General features: G+C 46.7%; 1 protein-coding gene across 2 annotated transcripts in view; it reads right to left on the bottom strand.

Moving 5' to 3' along the window:
- The window catches only part of LOC114601474 (discoidin, CUB and LCCL domain-containing protein 1-like), a 43685-nt gene extending 28071 nt beyond the window's left edge, over positions 1-15614 (bottom strand). For both annotated transcript variants that reach the window (XM_028738635.2, XM_028738636.2), the window contains exons 1-2: positions 15436-15614; positions 7024-7245 (exon numbers count right to left, since the gene is read on the bottom strand). In XM_028738635.2, coding sequence (XP_028594468.2) covers positions 7024-7245; positions 15436-15508 — 295 coding nt within the window. In that variant the 5' untranslated portion in view covers positions 15509-15614. The remainder of the gene's footprint in view (positions 1-7023; positions 7246-15435) is intronic.
- Between the last annotated feature and the right edge of the window lie 2063 nt (positions 15615-17677).

Genomic DNA, 17677 nt, shown 5'->3' with positions numbered 1-17677 from the left:
TATTATCATTTGAATGAAATGTTTTAAAAGGATATGACGTGGGGGTTTGGGGGAACAACTATCACAATTAGAAAGAGACCTGTTAAATTGTAATGTTAAAGTGATATCTAAAATGTATAAGGTGTTATTGGAATGGGAGAAAAAGAATGAACAAGTGGAATCTTCAATGCTACACTGGGCAATAGATATTGGTCATAATATTATAAATGGAAGCATGGGAACGATTACAGAATACGGATGTAAAATTTACAGCATGCTATGGTTTAAGAGAAAATTATATGGAAATGCTATATAGATGGTACCTAACACCTAGTAGATTGACAAAAATGCATAAATCAAAGTCAAATAAGTGTTGGAAATGTAAAGAGAAAGAAGGCACCTTTTCACATGTGGTGGTCTTGTATAATAAGGTTAAAGTTTACTGGGAAATGATATAAAATGAATTGAAAAAGATGTTTAAGATAACACCCGTAAAAACCCCCTAATAAGATTAGACCTATCTAAACAGCATAGAAATTTATATATATATGCAACTACAGCTGCAAGAATCTTATTCAACCAAAAGTGGAAGGATAAAGAGGTCCCGACAAAAGAAAAATGGATACAGAAACTAATGGAGTATGCAGAAATGGCGAAACTTATCGGAAAAATAAGAAATCAAAACAACAAACTTTTTAGAAAGGAATGGAAGTGGTTTATTGAGTATTTACAAACAAACTGTAAACAGATCAAGACATTGGCAAGATTCTGGAAAAAAACCTGCAGATTTAAAAATATATATGAGATATGAGAATAGATGATTAAAAGAATAAGCTAAAGCAATTTGGAGTACAGAAAAGGACGAAAATAAATGTAAGGAACCACAGAAAGAGGGGGAAGGGAGTCAAAATCGAACATGTTAAGACTATGGTTGAATAATTGTTGTAATTTATATAAATGAAAATTTTAAAAAGAAAATAAATTCCTTGCAGGAATCCAAATTCCATGGGCACGCAACAATTTATTGTAGGGTCAGTGCTGCTCATTTTTTGTTTATTTAACAAAATGTATATACCACTTGAGGGACGCGGGTGGCGCTGTGGGTAAAACCTCAGCGCCTAGGACTTGCCGATCGCATGGTCGGCGGTTTGAATCCCCGCGGCGGGGTGTGCTCCCATTGCTCGGTCCCAGCACCTGCCAACCTAGCAGTTCGAAAGCACCCCCGGGTGCAAGTAGATAAATAGGGACCGCTTACCAGCGGGAAGGTAAACAGCGTTCCGTGTGCTGCGCTGGCTCGCCAGATGCAGCTTGTCACGCTGGCCACGTGACCCGGAAGTGTCTGCGGACAGCGCTGGCTCCCGGCCTATAGAGTGAGATGAGCGCACAACCCTAGAGTCTGGCAGGGGTACCTTTACCTTTACTTTTTATATACCACTTGATTGTATAAAGAAGAAAAACCTTCTGCCAATTAGTTTTATTGATTAAATAATGAAAAAAACTTAATTGATTAAATAATGAAAAAACACCTTATAACAATATAAAATAAGACGTTGACATTCTTGATTAAAAACAGGTTTGTTAGAAGCAGGTTTTAAAAATATTTAAAAAGATAACTGAAATCAGCGCTAACTAACAAGGAATGAAACACATGGAACTTCCACTTGTCTGGATAGGCTTTGCCTAAACAAAAATGTTTTCTGCAGCCATTGAAAGGAATACAGTGAACATTTATTTATTAATCCAAGCAAGCTTTTCACAGCATCCACACAACATCAACCTCATCAAAATGACGCCCCATATTATTTTCTGTTTAATCTGGATTTAATGTTCCTGTGGAAAATCCAATAAGTAAAGAAACAGCACAGAAACAGTAAATCCGGATTAAATGGGGTAGGGTGGGGAAGTATGAGATGGTATCTTCATGCAGACACCATTTTATTCTTCCTTGGTCGGGCTCCCCTTGGAGTTGTGTGCCCAGTTCTGGGCATCACATTTTAGGAAGGATGTTGACAAGCTGGAAGGTGTGCAGAGGAGGGCAGCCAAGATGATAAAAGGTTTGGAGATCAAGCCTTATGAAGAACAGTTTAGGGAGTTGGAGAAGAGAATACTTGAGAGATGATAGGGTAGCTATCTTCAATAACTGAAAGGGCTGTCACATGGAAGACAGAGCAAGCTTGGTTTCTCCTGCTCTGGAGGACAGAACCCAAACCAATGGATTCAAGTTACAAGAAAGAAGAGTCTGACTAAATATTAGGAATAACTTTCTGACATTAAGAGCTGTTTGACAGTGGAAGGTGATGGTCTCTCCTCCATTTCGGGTTTTTTGTGGGAATGTTCAGGGAGGCAGGAGAGGATATATTGTTTATTAATATCCTTCCAAACTTGCGCTAGCAAGTTCTATAACTTAGCAGAGTTTTATATTCCCCTTTTAAAAGCACAGCAGATAGCTGGCTGCAGGCTTGTTTAAGCCTCTCAATATTAGATTCCTGGTAAGTTTCCTTATATCCCTCTTAAATGAATAAACACGCCACAATCTTGTGTAAAGTATATAAAAGAAGTTTACTCACATCATCATTTCACAGTTGGATCCCTGAAGGCAGACTTAGTTACAAATTATATACATGTGGATCTATCCCATATGGAGATAGTCCCAGTGTCCTCTGTTGGCTGAGAGCCAACAGAGCAATTCTAGCTAAAAGCTGCTGCTCCAACGACGGAGGAAGTCAAAGAGAGGGTCTGTGCTGCGTGCCTTGTCCTTTTGTTACCTGGGCAGGTAAGGTCATGCCCACCTCTAGTCACATGCAAAGCAACTATGTCCCAGCCAGGAGGAAACAGGAAGTTTTTGACTGGCTGGACCAAACATTCCCCTGCATGTCCACTCTAGGAAAACAAGGAATGTTGTACTTGACTGCTACTTATGTATCACATCCCACAGTTTTTAAACTATAAAAAAGTGCAGGGACGAGCAGCACTAAGTCCACATTAAACGTCTGTATGGAGGCACCTCCATGCCCACTTTAAAGCTTCTTCACACATGTGCACAGCTATAGCCTGAAAAGGCATGTCTGTGTGTTCATTCAGTGTAATGTCCTAGACCAGAACAGGATCAAGTGATAGGATGGGGGGCCCTAAAGGCCTTCGGGATGTCCCTGCCAACAATGCTTTTTAGGGAGGTATTCTTATATGCAACGGCCACAGCTCGGACTTGGTTGGCAAAGGGGTAGAAGGAACAAGAAGCCCCGACAATAACGGACTGGCATTACAAGCTACAAGAATTTGTTGAAATGGCGCAGTTAACAAATACCCTGAGAGACAATTCAAAACAAAAATTTATGGAAAAATGGGATAGATATAAAACGTATTGTCAGAGCTGGCTCCAGGTCCCAGCTCACAGAGGACCAACGCTAGCCGGCAGTAATGTACAAAAGTCTTTATTGAAGTACAGTTTCCATTTCCAAACCGGAGCGCCCCAGCTCTACGTCTTAGAGGCTAGACCGGCGAAGCTCCATCTGAGTCTCCGCCCCCTGTACACCAGTTTAAGACTCTAACCTTACTCCACCTCTTCCGTCTCTCCTTTCTCCTCTGGGTCCTTCTACCCCCCGGGGTCCCTTCCGTCCTGGACTCTTCTGACGCTGACGCTGACCCCCCTGAGTCTCCTCCCTCCTTTCGGCGGGCTTTAGGACCTGGCTCCCTATCCGGGCTGCCCACTGCGCCTCCCTCTTGTACATTTGAACTTGGCGCGCGCGCCCAGTCTCCGACCTTCCTTTTGACCGTTTCCTCGCTCTCCGATGGAGGTGTGGCCAATCCTGACTCATGTCCTCCCGCTGGCGGTGCGCCGCCTGATCCCGATGCCTGGGACTCCTCCCCCCTACTGCGCTCTGGTGGAGAAGCTGGTCCTGATTTCCAACTGCTGCTCTCTGAGTCCCCTCTTGCCCCTTCTTCCTGGGGTGTCCCCCTAGGCACCCCCCTTGCTCTGACCATGGGAGCCCCTTTCTGTGAATCCTCCGAGTCGCTGGAGAGACTCAGAGACCTCGGACGGCTGTCATCGCTAACATTTCCTTCAGATTCCTCCCCCTCGGTCTCTATTTCCTCCCTCTCCTGTGCCTCTGCTCCTGAGCCCCTGACACGTATGTTCAAAAATACAGTAAAGGTTCGCTATCTATGCTAGCATTTGATTGACATTGTAGTGAGAATGAGCTGAGAAATAAGACACATATTGATATAGGAATGTATTAGATAATATGTAAAGAAATATACAATAATAAGAATACATTCATTTGTAAAAAAAAGGAATATACAACGGGAAAGACAGGAAGTCTAGTGTGTTGGTATGTATATGATTGGGGGGGACTTGTTTTTGTTTTTTCTCTTTGTTCTTTCTTTTTTTTGTTTCATTTTCTTTCTAGGTATATAAAATTTGTATATAATTTTTGTATACATGTTGGGAATTATATTATAGTAAGTCCTGTAAAGTAATATGACAATGTTTACTGATGTAATATAAGAATGTTAACAAATAAATAAAATGAAGGGGGAAAAAGTATGGGGGGTGGTGGCAAATACAAATCTGCCTTTTTATATACAGTGGTACCTCGGGTTAAGTACTTAATTTGTTCCGGACGTCCGTTCTTAACCTGAAACCGTTCTTAACCTGAAGCACCACTTTAGCTAATGGGGCCTCCCAATGCCGCTGCGCCGCCAGAGCACGATTTCTGTTCTTATCCTGAAGCAAAGTTCTTAACCTGAAGCACTATTTCTGGGTTAGCGGAGTCTGTAACCTGAAGCGTCTGTAACCGAAGGTACCACTGTATCTGCATGGGAAATGGGCCACATGGAGGGAACCTATGCAAGGAGCAGGGGTGTGTGTGTGTGTGTGTGTGTGTGTGTGTGTGTGTGTGTGCGCGCCAGTTCATTAAGTTTGCCTTGCCCCCCCCCCCCCCCCCGGAGCAGTGCTTGTAATGTTTTCAGGATTTCCTAGGATTTAAAGGGAGATTGGATGGGCCTTGAAGCAGCCTGTAGAGAGGGAAACTGAAAGAAAGGAGGAGGCAAACAAAGCTAGCCAGGAAGGATGACCTTTGGAAATGTCTTCCAGGAACCGTCTCTCCCAAAGAATCAAGTGAAATCAGCCTCTGCCAGGAATCGGAGGTGATGGGAGTCGGAGAGGCAAGGAGTGAAGGAAAGGGTGGGCGAGTCCCCATGCCAAGAGGAAGCAAAGTTAATTATAGGATGCAGCAGGAAAAGAACTGTCAGCCAAGGAAGCAAAAAGGGACAAGGGCCCAGGAGCTCCAAGTGTATATTGCAAAGAGAAGGCCCCTTTGTGCTCTGCCAGAGCGACACATGAGAGGGTCAGCCAGGAGATCATTCAACGTTTCCCCTTCTTCTGTCTGAATGGCCATAGAAATCAGAGATGGAAAAGACCGGTTCGTTTCACTGAGCTCCTCTCGCTTTTCCAAGCAGATAAGGGAGTGGGGGAGAGCCACTCTATTCCGGGGACAATAATGCACTTTACCTGTATTTAAGATTGAATTTTAAATTGTCGTAACAAAATGGCAGGAGAAAGGCAAGAGCCTTATTTCTGGCTAGCCGTATTCTCCCCTATAGCCATGCCAGTCTATATGCATCTATGGAGCAGGGACACTCTCTGCTCATGTTTTAGTCCGTTTCTGTGGCTTTTAGATTTCTCCCAGAATAGAAGTATGCTGGGGACAAGACTGAATAAGGGTCCACTGTGGTGGGTAGATTGGATGCCCAGCAGTTGCCATCATAGCAATAGCCAGGGGCCCAGAAAGTGATGGCAGGAGCTTGGCTGTAGCAGGTGAGACTTAGATGGACCAGGCATGCCACATCACACTCACCCCTCTCCCTGCAACCAGACACAGGCAGGGCCAGATTTAGGTTTGATGAGGCCCTAAGTTACTGAAGGTAATGGAGCCCTTTATATATCCAGCTGTCCTTTGTTAACAACAAATAGTTGCTGTTTTTTGTGTTGAATATATGCTATATGGTAATTTATGGACCTCATAGGTATCTAAAGCCATTTGCACATGCAGAATGTAGGCACCCTATATATAGAAATGAGCAAACCAGTGATATTTTAGGGAGCAGGCTAGCAGGCGGGGCCCATTACTTACATCATAGGAGCCTACACAACACAAAACACTGTTGCTGAATGTAGGTTTTATTTTATTTGTTTTTTATCTTCTATTTTGGAAATGTACATCCAGTTTTTTCCCCTTTAATTTTTTGGGGGGCCCCCAAGAGAGTGGGGCCCTAAGCTATAGCTTGTTTAGCTTATATGTAAATCCGGCACTGGACACAGGGTTAGGTCAGAGGGGAAGTTCCTTGCTGCTTTTCATTCAGTGGCAATGCTAAGGCAGCACACTGTACATAGCCCTGTGAATTGCTATTTTGAGACTAATAATGTGCCTTGCTAGTGCTATTAAGCATAAATTGAAAGGGGATACGTGAATGTTGGAGTCTCAGGTCTGGACTGGTTGAAGACCATTGGTCTGCACTGATTGGTAGTGGCTTTCTAGGGCATGGGTAGGCAAACTAAGGCCCGGGAGCTGGATCCAGCCCAATCGCCTTCTAAATCTGGCTCATGGACGGTCCGGGAATCAGCGTGTTTTTACATGAGTAGAATGTGCCCTTTTATTTAAAATGCATCTCTGGGTTATTTGTGGGGCATAGGAATTCATTCATTCCCTCCCCCCCCCAAAAAAAATAGCCCGGCCCCCCACAAGGTCTGAGGGACAGTGGACCTGCCCCTGCTGGAAAAGTTTGCTGACCCCTGTTCTAGGGTTTCACGGAAGGGACATTCCTAGTCCTACCTGGAGTTGCCAGGCACTGAACCTGGAGCTCCTTTGCAGGCAGAGTGGATGCTCTCCCACGGAGCCACTGTCTTTCCCTCTTACCTCCATTTGAAAAGGACATGTGCATTTCTCCTTCCTGACCCCACTGCAGAGTGTGCTCCACTCCCATGACCCCAAGCTGTCCATGACTCCTGAGATCCTTACGACCGAGAAGTCAAACGGTTGTCCTTACCGAAGCGAGCTCCATCCGATGGGGAAGAAAGCAATAGGAAGCCGGATTTGCATTGCTCTGAGGCTTCAATGTCCATGTCTCCAAAGATCAGGCTTAGGGAGCTCCCTGCAGCTCCGTGGATCTTCCACTCGCAAGACGTGAAGTTGGGATAAGTGCCAGGGTAGTTCTTGGAAGTCAGAGTCCCGCTGTAAGGCGTCAGCGTCGAGTGACCGCAACCATCCCCTGGAAGGCGAGGAGATAAGACTGATCTTACATCAGGAAGCTGCTTTGCATCACGTCAAATGATCTGGCCGGCTACTCAAGAATTGCCCACTCTAACCAGCAGCTTCTCCATCACTTGTTACCTGATCCTTTGCAGGCTGCATGACTAGTAGACTACTAGTCATGATGGGGGAAATTAAGAGAAAGGGCCATAGCTTGGTGGCGGATAGCATCTGTTCTGCATGTAGAAATCCCTAGGTTTGAACCCCAGAATCTCTCATTAGGCCTGGGAGAGAATGCTGCCTAAAATTTTGGAGAGCTGCTGCCAGTCAGTGTAGACAGTACTGAGCTAAATGGACCAATAGCACACGATGCTCCTACCACCTCCAATCTCATTTTTCCAGTCTTGAACCTGGGACCTTCTACAAGCAAAGGGGATGTTCTACCACTCAGTAAGGCCCCCTCTATTGGCTTAGCTGGGATCAACTACCTTCATCTTTCTGCTCTCCCATAACTATCTACTGCAGTGACCATTCAGCGCTAAACTGCAATTTTTCCCAAGGTAAAGCAGCAACACAAACTGGATAAGCCCTCAGTTTGCTTAATTTTCTCCTCCAATTCCTTTTCGCCTCTTAGAACATAAACCCCATCATTTTATTTAAAAATGCGACTGGTCAGTGGCGTAGCGTGGGTTGTCAGCACCTGGGGCAAGGCAAGTAATTTGCGCCCCCTAACCCGTGGATTTGCACCCCCTAACCCATGGATTTGCGCCCCCTAACCCTAACCCCCAGATGTTGCGCCCGGTGCGGCCGGCCCCCCTGCACCCCCCACGCTACACCACTGCGACTGGCTAGGAATATATCAAAGCCCACTCTACTCCCCCACCATCACATGGTTGGTCCAGGTCTTGATCAACTTGATCAGAGATCTAGATAAGATCCTGTGTATTCGTACATCAGGGCTTATTCCCAAATGAAGTGTGTACCTGGTTGCAGCTTTGAAAGCCACATAATCCTTCTCCCAAACAGGATGGTTAAGGGGAAATGGCATATTGTGTTTCTCTCCTACCTTTTTGAGAGGGGTTCTCTAATTTGGGGGGTGGGGAAGCTAAGGCCCTCCAGATGTTCTGCCACTGACCTGTGGCCATTCAAAAGGGGAAGGGTTGGAGCTCAGTGACAGGGTGTCTGTTCTGCATGTTCAACCCCCCAGAATCTCCAGATAGAGGTGGAAAATTCCCCATGGCCTGAAAACCTGGAGAGCAACTGTCAGTTAATACAGACAAAGCTGAGCTAGATAGATTAGTGCTCTGACTCAGTAGAAGGTAGCCTTCCTATGTCCATGGACTACAACTCCCATCATCCCTGACAATTGGCCACCCTGGCTGGGGCTGATGGGAGGTGGAGTTGAATAATATCTGGAGTGCACCAGGCTGGGGAAGGCTGCATCAGATGATTCAATGATTAAAACACAGGGCATGACCTGTTAAAGTACACCTTTGTCATTCCATCAGTTGCAACTTTCTTACAGACAATCTTTTAGCATGCAATACTGACACTGTTTTAATGCAGAGCTGTGGTGCTTTATCAAGTTTAGAGATATAAAATCTTGGATTACACAGGTAAGAGCATTCAGTGTGCTCTCAGTTCTGTCTACTATCTGATCATCGGTCCATCTACTTTTTTTTTTAGCAAAAGGCAGTGTGTGTGTGTGTGTGTGTGTGTGTGTGTGTGTGTGTGTGTATCAACATAATTGTCTTTGGTCGGGGAGTAAGGTATTTATGGGAATTGGTTTTAGACTATGGCCCACTATCCTGATTGAAGATGCAGATGAATGAGATTATGAGTTGGGTTAGAGTTTAATCAAGGGCCTGGGAGAGGGAGAGGGTAATCTGCTTGGACAAAGATTTCCTACAATTCCACAAGTTTCTGGCTTTGCTGGTTATCGGCTTCCTTCTTAGCTGTACAACATAGCGGGTGGACGCGCTCTCTCTGGCAAATGCATGAAGATGAAAGGTCCAATAAAGTATTTACTCTGCCTGCGTTCAGCAGGGATGCGGGAGAAAAACAGTGAAAGAACACCAGCAGGAAAACTAGACTGGATAACAAGTGCTTGACAATGAGCACAACGCAAGAAATTGTTTTTAAAATACAAAGCAATATACAGTGGTACCTCAGGTTAAGTACTTAATTCGTTCCGGAGGTCCGTTCTTAACCTGAAACTGTTCTTAACCTGAAGCACCACTTTAGCTAATGGGGCCTCCTGTTGCCGCCGCGCAGCTGGAGCACGATTTCTGTTATCATCCTGAAGCAAAGTTCTTAACCTGAAGCACTATTTCTGGGTTAGCGGAGTCTGTAACCTGAAGCGTATGTAACCTGAAGCGTATGTAACCCGAGGTACCACTGTAGAAACAAGAGGTGGCTGATTTGGTTATGCACGGAGAACTGTTTGGGGGGGCATGGAGAGATGAGGGGTCTGAGCTTGGGGAGGGAGCCAGCAGGTTTTCACCCAGTAGGTCCATGCCAGCCCAACCCACAGTCCTGCTACCATCTCCCAATGTTCTTCAGCAGTCCCCAGGTGTTGGACTATAATCATCCCTGACCACTGGCTATGCTGTCTGAGGCTGCTGAGAGCAGCTTCCAGACAACCTGGGAGGTTGCGGACTATGTTTCCTTGGAGGCTTTTAAGCAGAGGTGGGATGGACATCTGCCATGGATGCTTGAGGCTCTGGCTCCACATACTGTTTCCTCCTTACCAGTACCAATGAGCATCAGCCAGGTGTGAACAGTGGATTCCTCCCACCTTTCTCTTTTGTTCAAAATCTTATAGAAAGCTGTAAGCAATTCTGCAGAAAGGAAGCCCTGCAGTGGGATGAAGAGTTTCTCCCATGCTTGAACAATCATCAGGTTATGGGGGCAGAGATTTGTGGTGGCAGTGGAGTATGCATGTCTAAAAACATAGGTGCCTGCTTGTGGCTCTGAGCCTCTCCTTTCCTGCCTTGGCACCTTTTACTCGGCCTTTGCCCCTGATGTTTTTTTTTTGCAGTGGCCCAAAGTCAGAGAAAGTTGGTATCTGTGTGGATCTGAATTTATGTTATATATATGTTGTTGTGGTTAAACTGTTTACAATTGGTTTTAATTGGTTTTTATATATAAGCAAATGTTTAAACTGTTTTCACACATGCAGGTTTTTCTATATACGTTTTTACTGTAGTGCAAATCGCTTTGGAGTGCCTCATGGGAAGCCATTCATAAATGAAATATACCGTATTTTGGAAAGTTGTTTGCTGCTGTGCAACAAAGCCATTACAAAAGATAAACTAAATAAAACAGAATAAAATACATTCCAAAATTAAAACAATTATTAAAACCAGACATTCTGTCAGATAAAGAGTTTGCGCCCATGAATAATTTAACTTATCATCCCCCAAACTTTACTGCTTAAAATCGTTGCTCCAAAGGCAAAACAAGCCAATTTTTCAGAAACTATGCATTTGGACACTTCTTAAGACAAATGATGTTTTCTGATATCAAGGAGCAGGTTTCTCTCTATGTTTGGATACATTTGCACACCACTGTGAATCAAGATGAAGGACTGAACCTTTCAAAACTGCTCTGATTTTAACCACTGATTTCAAAACTGGAGTGGTTTTTTTTAGTGTCGTAGAATTTCCGAGCAATGCTGGGTACAAGCTTGCTAGATGATAACAGCAGTAGCAATACAGCCCATCCTTTCGTTTTCTGGATCTGCTGTTATGGATGGATGGCTGCTACATCCCTGACCTGGCATTAACAACATCTCCCCTTCCCCCCAAAAAAACCCCAAACCACTTTTCATAACTATGTTGGAGGGAAGCCCTGGGAAATTCCAAGTTAGAAGAGGGAGTCACAATTCCCAGGAAATTTCACTGGCAAAAAACGTAAGCAAAAAACCAAACAAAAACCACTTATAAAGAAATTAGACACAACTCAGATACTGAAGGTTCCCAGTGCACAAGTCATTGCATTTTTCTGGAGCTCATTCAGCAGGAAGACATTACCATGTTGGTCAGCAAATTCCAGGCAGTATATTTTTCAACAGGATGTGGAGAAGACAAAATACAACAGATGCTACCGGGGGGGGGGGGGGTCCTTACTTTTGGATTAAGACCTAAAACCTCAGAACTAATATTTTACACAGAGAGAGAGACACAGAGGAATAAAATTTCATCAAGGCCGCTGTGCTTGTTTGGTTTTTTTGAGATGAGTATATAGAAGGGTTATTTTGCAATTTGTTTGCTGTGGTTCCCAGAAGTGATGTGAAGCACCACTTGAAGATCATCTCTCTACTGGCTTAATGGTGTGTGTGTGGGGGGGGGGGACTAGACATCTATACCTATCAGGAGTATCTATTGTCTTCTTATGGTTGCTGGTGATGCTGAAATCCTCCTCCTCATCTATTAAAGTTGTAAGTTCTTTGTAAAGCCATTGGATGAGCACAAGCATCAATTTAAAGCAGTCCTATTTGCATGGGCATCAACTCTAGAATACTGAGGGACTGACTTCTTTGTGGAAAGGTACAAAAATTTAAGGGAGAGAGAGAGAGAGAGAGAGAGAGAGAGAGAGAGAGAGAGAGAAAGAGAGAGAGAGAGAGAGAGAGAGAGAGAGAGAGAGAGGTGCAGCAGCAGCACATAGCACAATACCTAATTTATTAGGATCAACATGACTGGCTGTAGTCCTATGCCGTTTCCTCTGCTTCCCTTAAACTCAGTGGTGCTTACTTCTGACTGTAGACTGCAAAGCTTCAACTTGTGAAGCACAAATATGTCAGACTTTATTGAACAGAAGATTTCCAGACAGCTGAAATTCAGCCTGAAAACTTTCAACAGGAACTGCAAACCATTCTTGCGGAGATTGCTTCGTTCAAAGTTTATTGCTGCTTTAAAGTCTTTCAGAATTACTCAACTCGTTGTTTTGAACTGTTTTTTCTTCCACCTATGATTTTATTCGCCCACCAGCACACACCTCTTTGTAAACCACTTTGAGGTTTCTTCTACGGTCAAATAGTGGTGTATACACCTAAATAAATAAATAAATAAATAAACATTGTTCCTCTGCATCCAACCAATCTATGACAGCAATGGATGTGAATTTTATCTTTGTATGGTAAGCTGGTTTCTACGACACATGCTCACCTCCTTCTCTCTCCCTCTCCTCCATCCAGGCAACCAAGAGACATTATCAGAGTTCTAAGACATGCTCCTGCCAGATGAAAACACTCACGACGAGTGTGAACAGGGTGGGTGGCCTGGAATGGGTCCAAAAGACCAGCTAGAAAAGGGGCCGGGCTTCCCCATCTATCCCATTCTGTTGCCCAAGACTCAGGGGTCAACATTTTCCAGGTATAGGTATCTGCGCTGCTTGCCAGGTAAGTGTGCATAGCAGGGGCAGGAGAATCTATGGCTCCGCGTAACTTGTTGCAATTTCCATCATCTACAAACAGTTATCAGGGATGATGGAAGACATAGGTTGTCTATACAACATGATACACATGAAGCACACTTCACCCCACCACCCTGAAAAAAAGGATCCTGGGAAATGCAGCTTTATTAAGGCTGTTGGGAATTGTAGCTCTCTGAAGGCTAAACTATAGTGACGCGGGTGGCGCTGTAGGTTAAACCACAGAGCCTAGGACTTGCAAATGAGAAGGTCGGCGGTTCGAATCTCCACGACGGGGTGAGCTCTCATTGCTTGGTCCCTGCTCCTGCCAACCTAGCAGTTTGAAAGTATGTCAAAGTGCAAGTAGGTAAATAGGTACGGCTCTGGCGGGAAGGTAAATGGTGTTTCCGTGTGCAGCTCTGGTTCGCCAGAAGTGGCTTAGTCATGCTAGCCACATGACCTGGAAGCAGTACGCCGGCTCCCTCGGCCAATAAAGCGAGATGAGCACTGCAACCCCAGAGTTGGCCACGACTGGACCCAATGGTCAGGGGTCCCTTTAGCTTTACCTGAAGGCTAAACTACAGCTCCCAGGCTTCTTGGGAGAGGGAATGTGCTGTAAATGAATAGTGTGCATGCAGCCATAGTCCAGCAGGATTTGAGGGCCATAGGTTCCTCACCCCTAGTTCGTTGTGTGGGATTGCAGCTGAGTATCATTCACTGAGCTGTGCAGCTCTGCAAATGAGCTTACAAGCTCTGAAGGGAACAGGAATAAGAAAACAGGGACTGCAGGCAGAAGCCTCTAAGATTTGCCCAGCTGTTTAACCCTAAGCGCCACAGATCCTCTTAGTGCTGCCATCTGGAATGAGAACCTAGGCCAGCAAGTTCGCCAAGGCGAGTCCCCGCAGATGTTTTGGACTACAACCGCCATCAGCTGATGGGAGTGAGTGCTGGCTAGGGCTGATGGGAGTTGTAGTCCAAAGCATCTGGAGGTCCCCAGGTTGGCAAAGGCCGGCCTGGGAAATTATCGCCCCACAGTCATGGCTCCAGACCTGTGTTGCACATTTCCCTAATAGGATGGGCAGGCTCCAGCAGCGCCGAGTTGCACCCAGCATTGGGGGGGGGGGGGATGCTACATGTGCATGATGCCCCCCCAATCCAACTCTGTCCGCCATCCCACACCCACCCATCGCCAGCCAACCTATCTTTGTGAAAGGGACATGTGGGGCGAAGTTGCTTTGCCCCGTGTTTCCCTGGCAAAGCTTGCCAATGCAACTTCCAGGAAGGCGCTCTGGCAATCATTAAAAAGGGACACGAGGGGTGAAGATGCCATGCTAAATCCCATCCCATTCTTATTCCTTTATCTATGGAAGAATAGAAAAGAGTCTCTTTAAATGCACACTTTGACCAACGGAACCTAGAGAGTGGCTTACACACTTGTGACATTGTCATTAGGACTCCCACCTGCAAAAATGATTGGTCTACCATTTCTGGCTCACCCACCCATGGGTGAAACGTACTGACACCAAACCATGTCTGCCAAACAAACATAGGGCAGTACACAACTCAGTGTTACTCAGAGGGGATCTGTTGAAACGAATGGACCTAACTTAGTCCTGTTCGTTCATTTCAGTGGGTCTGCTCTGGGTGAAACTCAGCTGACAAGTACCGCTAGAGTTGGGAGAGGTTTCTGAGTTCGTCTGGTTCAGTTCCTTGCTCTGGGCAAGAACTGCAACGCAGGATACAACAAGTGCACCCTTGAAAAACAGCCATCCAGATTCTGCTTAAAAAGCCCCTCCAGTGAAGGAGTGTCCACCACTTTGCAAAGCGCTAAGCCCTACCATGAGGAAGTTTATTCTAACAATTAGCCCACGGAGACTCATTTGGACAAAGGGGGGGGGCAGTGCTCCACCAGCCTCACTCTGCCCCTACCTCTTCCCTTGCACCCAGTCCTAGCGGGGCGGAGGCACTGGCTCTCAACTTCTTCCACCTTAGTTTCAGCATTGCCCTTGGAGAACTCGGCAGTGGGGAGGAGGAGGATAGGGACAAACTGTGGCCCTTGATGTTCAGCCCCAGACAGAGTAGCCAGTGATCAGGGATGATGAGAGCTGTCATCCTGGCCAAGGGATCTCCATCTCAGGTTGCTTCCAGACAGCCTGTTTAGTGAGCATTCGCCCTGATGCCATTGCAGGGAGATTGGAGGACGTTGGTTGTGCATTGAAATCCCTCCTTCCTTGGAGGTTTTCATGGATGCTTCAGTCGACATTTCTGCATTGCAGGGGGTTGGACTAGAGGACCCTCGGGATCCCTTCCAACTCTACACAGTTCTATGATTCTGCGAAATGAGCACCCATCAACTACAGGGAGGTTAGACGACGTTGCATCACCGCAAGTGCGTCCCAGGCTTCCCAGCAGCCGCTTTCCTTATCCCCGCTCAGGCATAAAAATAAAACAAAATCGGATGTTTTCGAGAAGCGGGATTGTTGCGCAAGGTTTTCCCATCAGGATGCAATTGTGCAACCGGAATTTGCCATGTAAGATTGCAGCCCGCCCGAAAGCAGCCAAGCAGCCTGGAAGTGCCCCCCGATTTCAAAACTGTGCGCTTATCGGTCTTATGGATCGCCCTTTCTTGTGTCGGCAACAGGCGTCGCTTCACTTAGCATTTACAATGTTGGCTTGGCTTCCCACCGCCGCCTCTCCCAACTCCTTGCCCCTTCTGCCAAGTCCTGCTCGGACGGCGTCCCACCGGCAGGAGTTCCCCAGCCCGGCTCCCAGTCCCCCTGCCGCCTCGGCCACTTACCCGTCTGGCCGCTGGCGAGATCCAGGTGCTGGAGCAGCTGGAGGAGCCCGAGCGCGCGCAGCGCCGGGCGCATCGTCGAAACGGAGCGGCGCCCACGATGCGCGCGAGCTCAGCCCGCCGCCCGTTCCACACCCGGCGCCTCCACCAGCGCCGCGGCATTCCCGAGCCCCACAGTCCCCGCCTTTCGATTGGCTGCCGGCGCCGAGCCCGGCCAGGGCTACTGGCCCCGAGGAAGAGCCAATCACCGGGCAGGGACTCCCCCAGCCCACCCCCCGGCAAGCTCTCTCTGGCGGGCTGTGTCCACCAGCAGGCAAGGAAATCGCGTGTGGGTGGCTGGGGAGGGGGATTACCGCCCCTCCTCTCACTGACACACATAGCACCGTGGGGGGGGGGGGGGGGAGTGCAAAGAGAGGGAGGCTGGGCGGTTTGCACATCTGTTGCGTCTGCGTCCAAAAGTCTCAGCACCTCCACTTCTATAGGTATTCAGAATCTATCTTCTCACCATGAACTCAGTGGCAGAAGGATTCAAATTTGCTTCCACACTGCGAGTGGTAGCACCAGTATTACTGCCAGTGTTACCAGTACTGCCAGGTACCGGTGCTATTTTTTACCTATACTTTGTTTACCTGCCAGGTACCAGTACTATAGGGACGCGGGTGGTGCTGTGGGTTAAACCAGAGCCTAGGAGTTGTCAACCAGTGAGCTCCCGTTGCTCAGTCCCTGCTCCTGCAAACCTAGCAGTTCAAAAGCACGTCAAAGTGCAAGTAGATAAATAGGTACCGCTCCGGTGGGAAGGTAAACGGCGTTTCCGTGCGTTGCTCTGGTTCGCCAGAAGCGGCTTAGTCATGCTGGCCACATGACCCGGAAGCTGCACGCCGGCTCCCTTGGCCAGTAAAGCGAGATGAGCGCCGCAACCCCAGAGTCGGCCACTACTGGACCTAATGGTCAAGGGTCCCTTTACCTACCAGTACTATTGCCTGTGGTGCTACCACTGGTGCCACTAGTATACTTAGGTAACTTTTGAGTCCCGCTTTTGAGTATATGGGGATGGCCGGTTCCTTAAAACAGGGGTAGCCAGGGCAGAAACCTGCAGATGTCGTGCTGGGATAGAAAAAAATAATGAAGGGGGGGCAGGACAGGTGCATATCAGCTGGTGAATATTTTTCCGCCCCTGAATAGGGCTTCTTGAGAAACTGGTTTCACTCTGAAAATAAAAGCTCCTTGCAGATTGATCCAGTCCAATCCCCTGCAATGCAGGAATCTTTTTGCGCAATGTGAGGCTTGAACTCATGACCCTGAGACTAAGAATCACGTGCTCCACCAATTGAGCTATCTTGGAGCTAGCATGCTGAGGACAAGCACAAACTATTTTGGATTAAGAAAAACTGCATTTCAATGCTATAACTGGGTTAGCGTATGTACAGCCATTGTCTGATTTTAGCATCCTTCTGCCTCTCCTTGAACCAAAGCAACAGAAAGGGTTGCAAACAGAATGGAAAATAAAATATCTGGACTTCTCCGTCTCTCACTGTAAAACTGGGAGCTGCTTCCTGAAATTGCTTTTATTTAATGTCTAATACTTGGCAGTCCCTACTTTCAAAACTTGGCATTCACTCTTTTTCAGTAAACAGATGTCCGTCCCGACACCCAACACGCCAGGTGGCATTTGGCGCCATCAAGTGGTCATGACATTTGTCCTGCTAAAAGTCCCTTAGAACGAAATAACTTGCTTTGCCTGTGCTGAGTAGCAACGATTTGTGGGCCACCTTGCAAAGAAATAATGGGTTGCAGGGCAAAGGCTAGCTTGCATATTGAACATTTACTTGAGCAGCATTTAATTGCATATTGAGGAGTAGACGTCCTTTATGTGAGGTGGGATCGTGAGTGGCCCAGGATCCCGCCGCCCCCCCCCCCCCGTGTAGATTCCCCTTCATATGATCCCCAAACATACAACCAGGGGAGGTATAGCTGATGTGTTGGGGCTACACAGTGTGATCCCTCACATGCACTTTCAGTGTCTGAGAGGGAGGGCCAAATTGACCTCTCACCATTAGCCAGTAGTGGCTAGTACTCATGGGAATGGTAGGGTGGAAGGTGTGGAGACCAACAATAGGCGGTGCCACCACTAACAACTCTACAAAACAGGTTAAGCCCTTCCAGCCAGAACAGAACAGTATAGATTCAGCAAAAGAGGTGGGTCTCACAAAGCAAAACAAAAGCTGTCAAATTGCATGTTGATTAA

This window comes from Podarcis muralis, chromosome 7, assembly GCF_964188315.1.
Source record: "Podarcis muralis chromosome 7, rPodMur119.hap1.1, whole genome shotgun sequence".
Taxonomy (NCBI): Eukaryota; Metazoa; Chordata; class Lepidosauria; order Squamata; family Lacertidae; genus Podarcis; species Podarcis muralis.
Note: the sequence above shows the minus strand (reverse complement) of the source record. Positions and strands in the feature narration are given on the sequence as shown.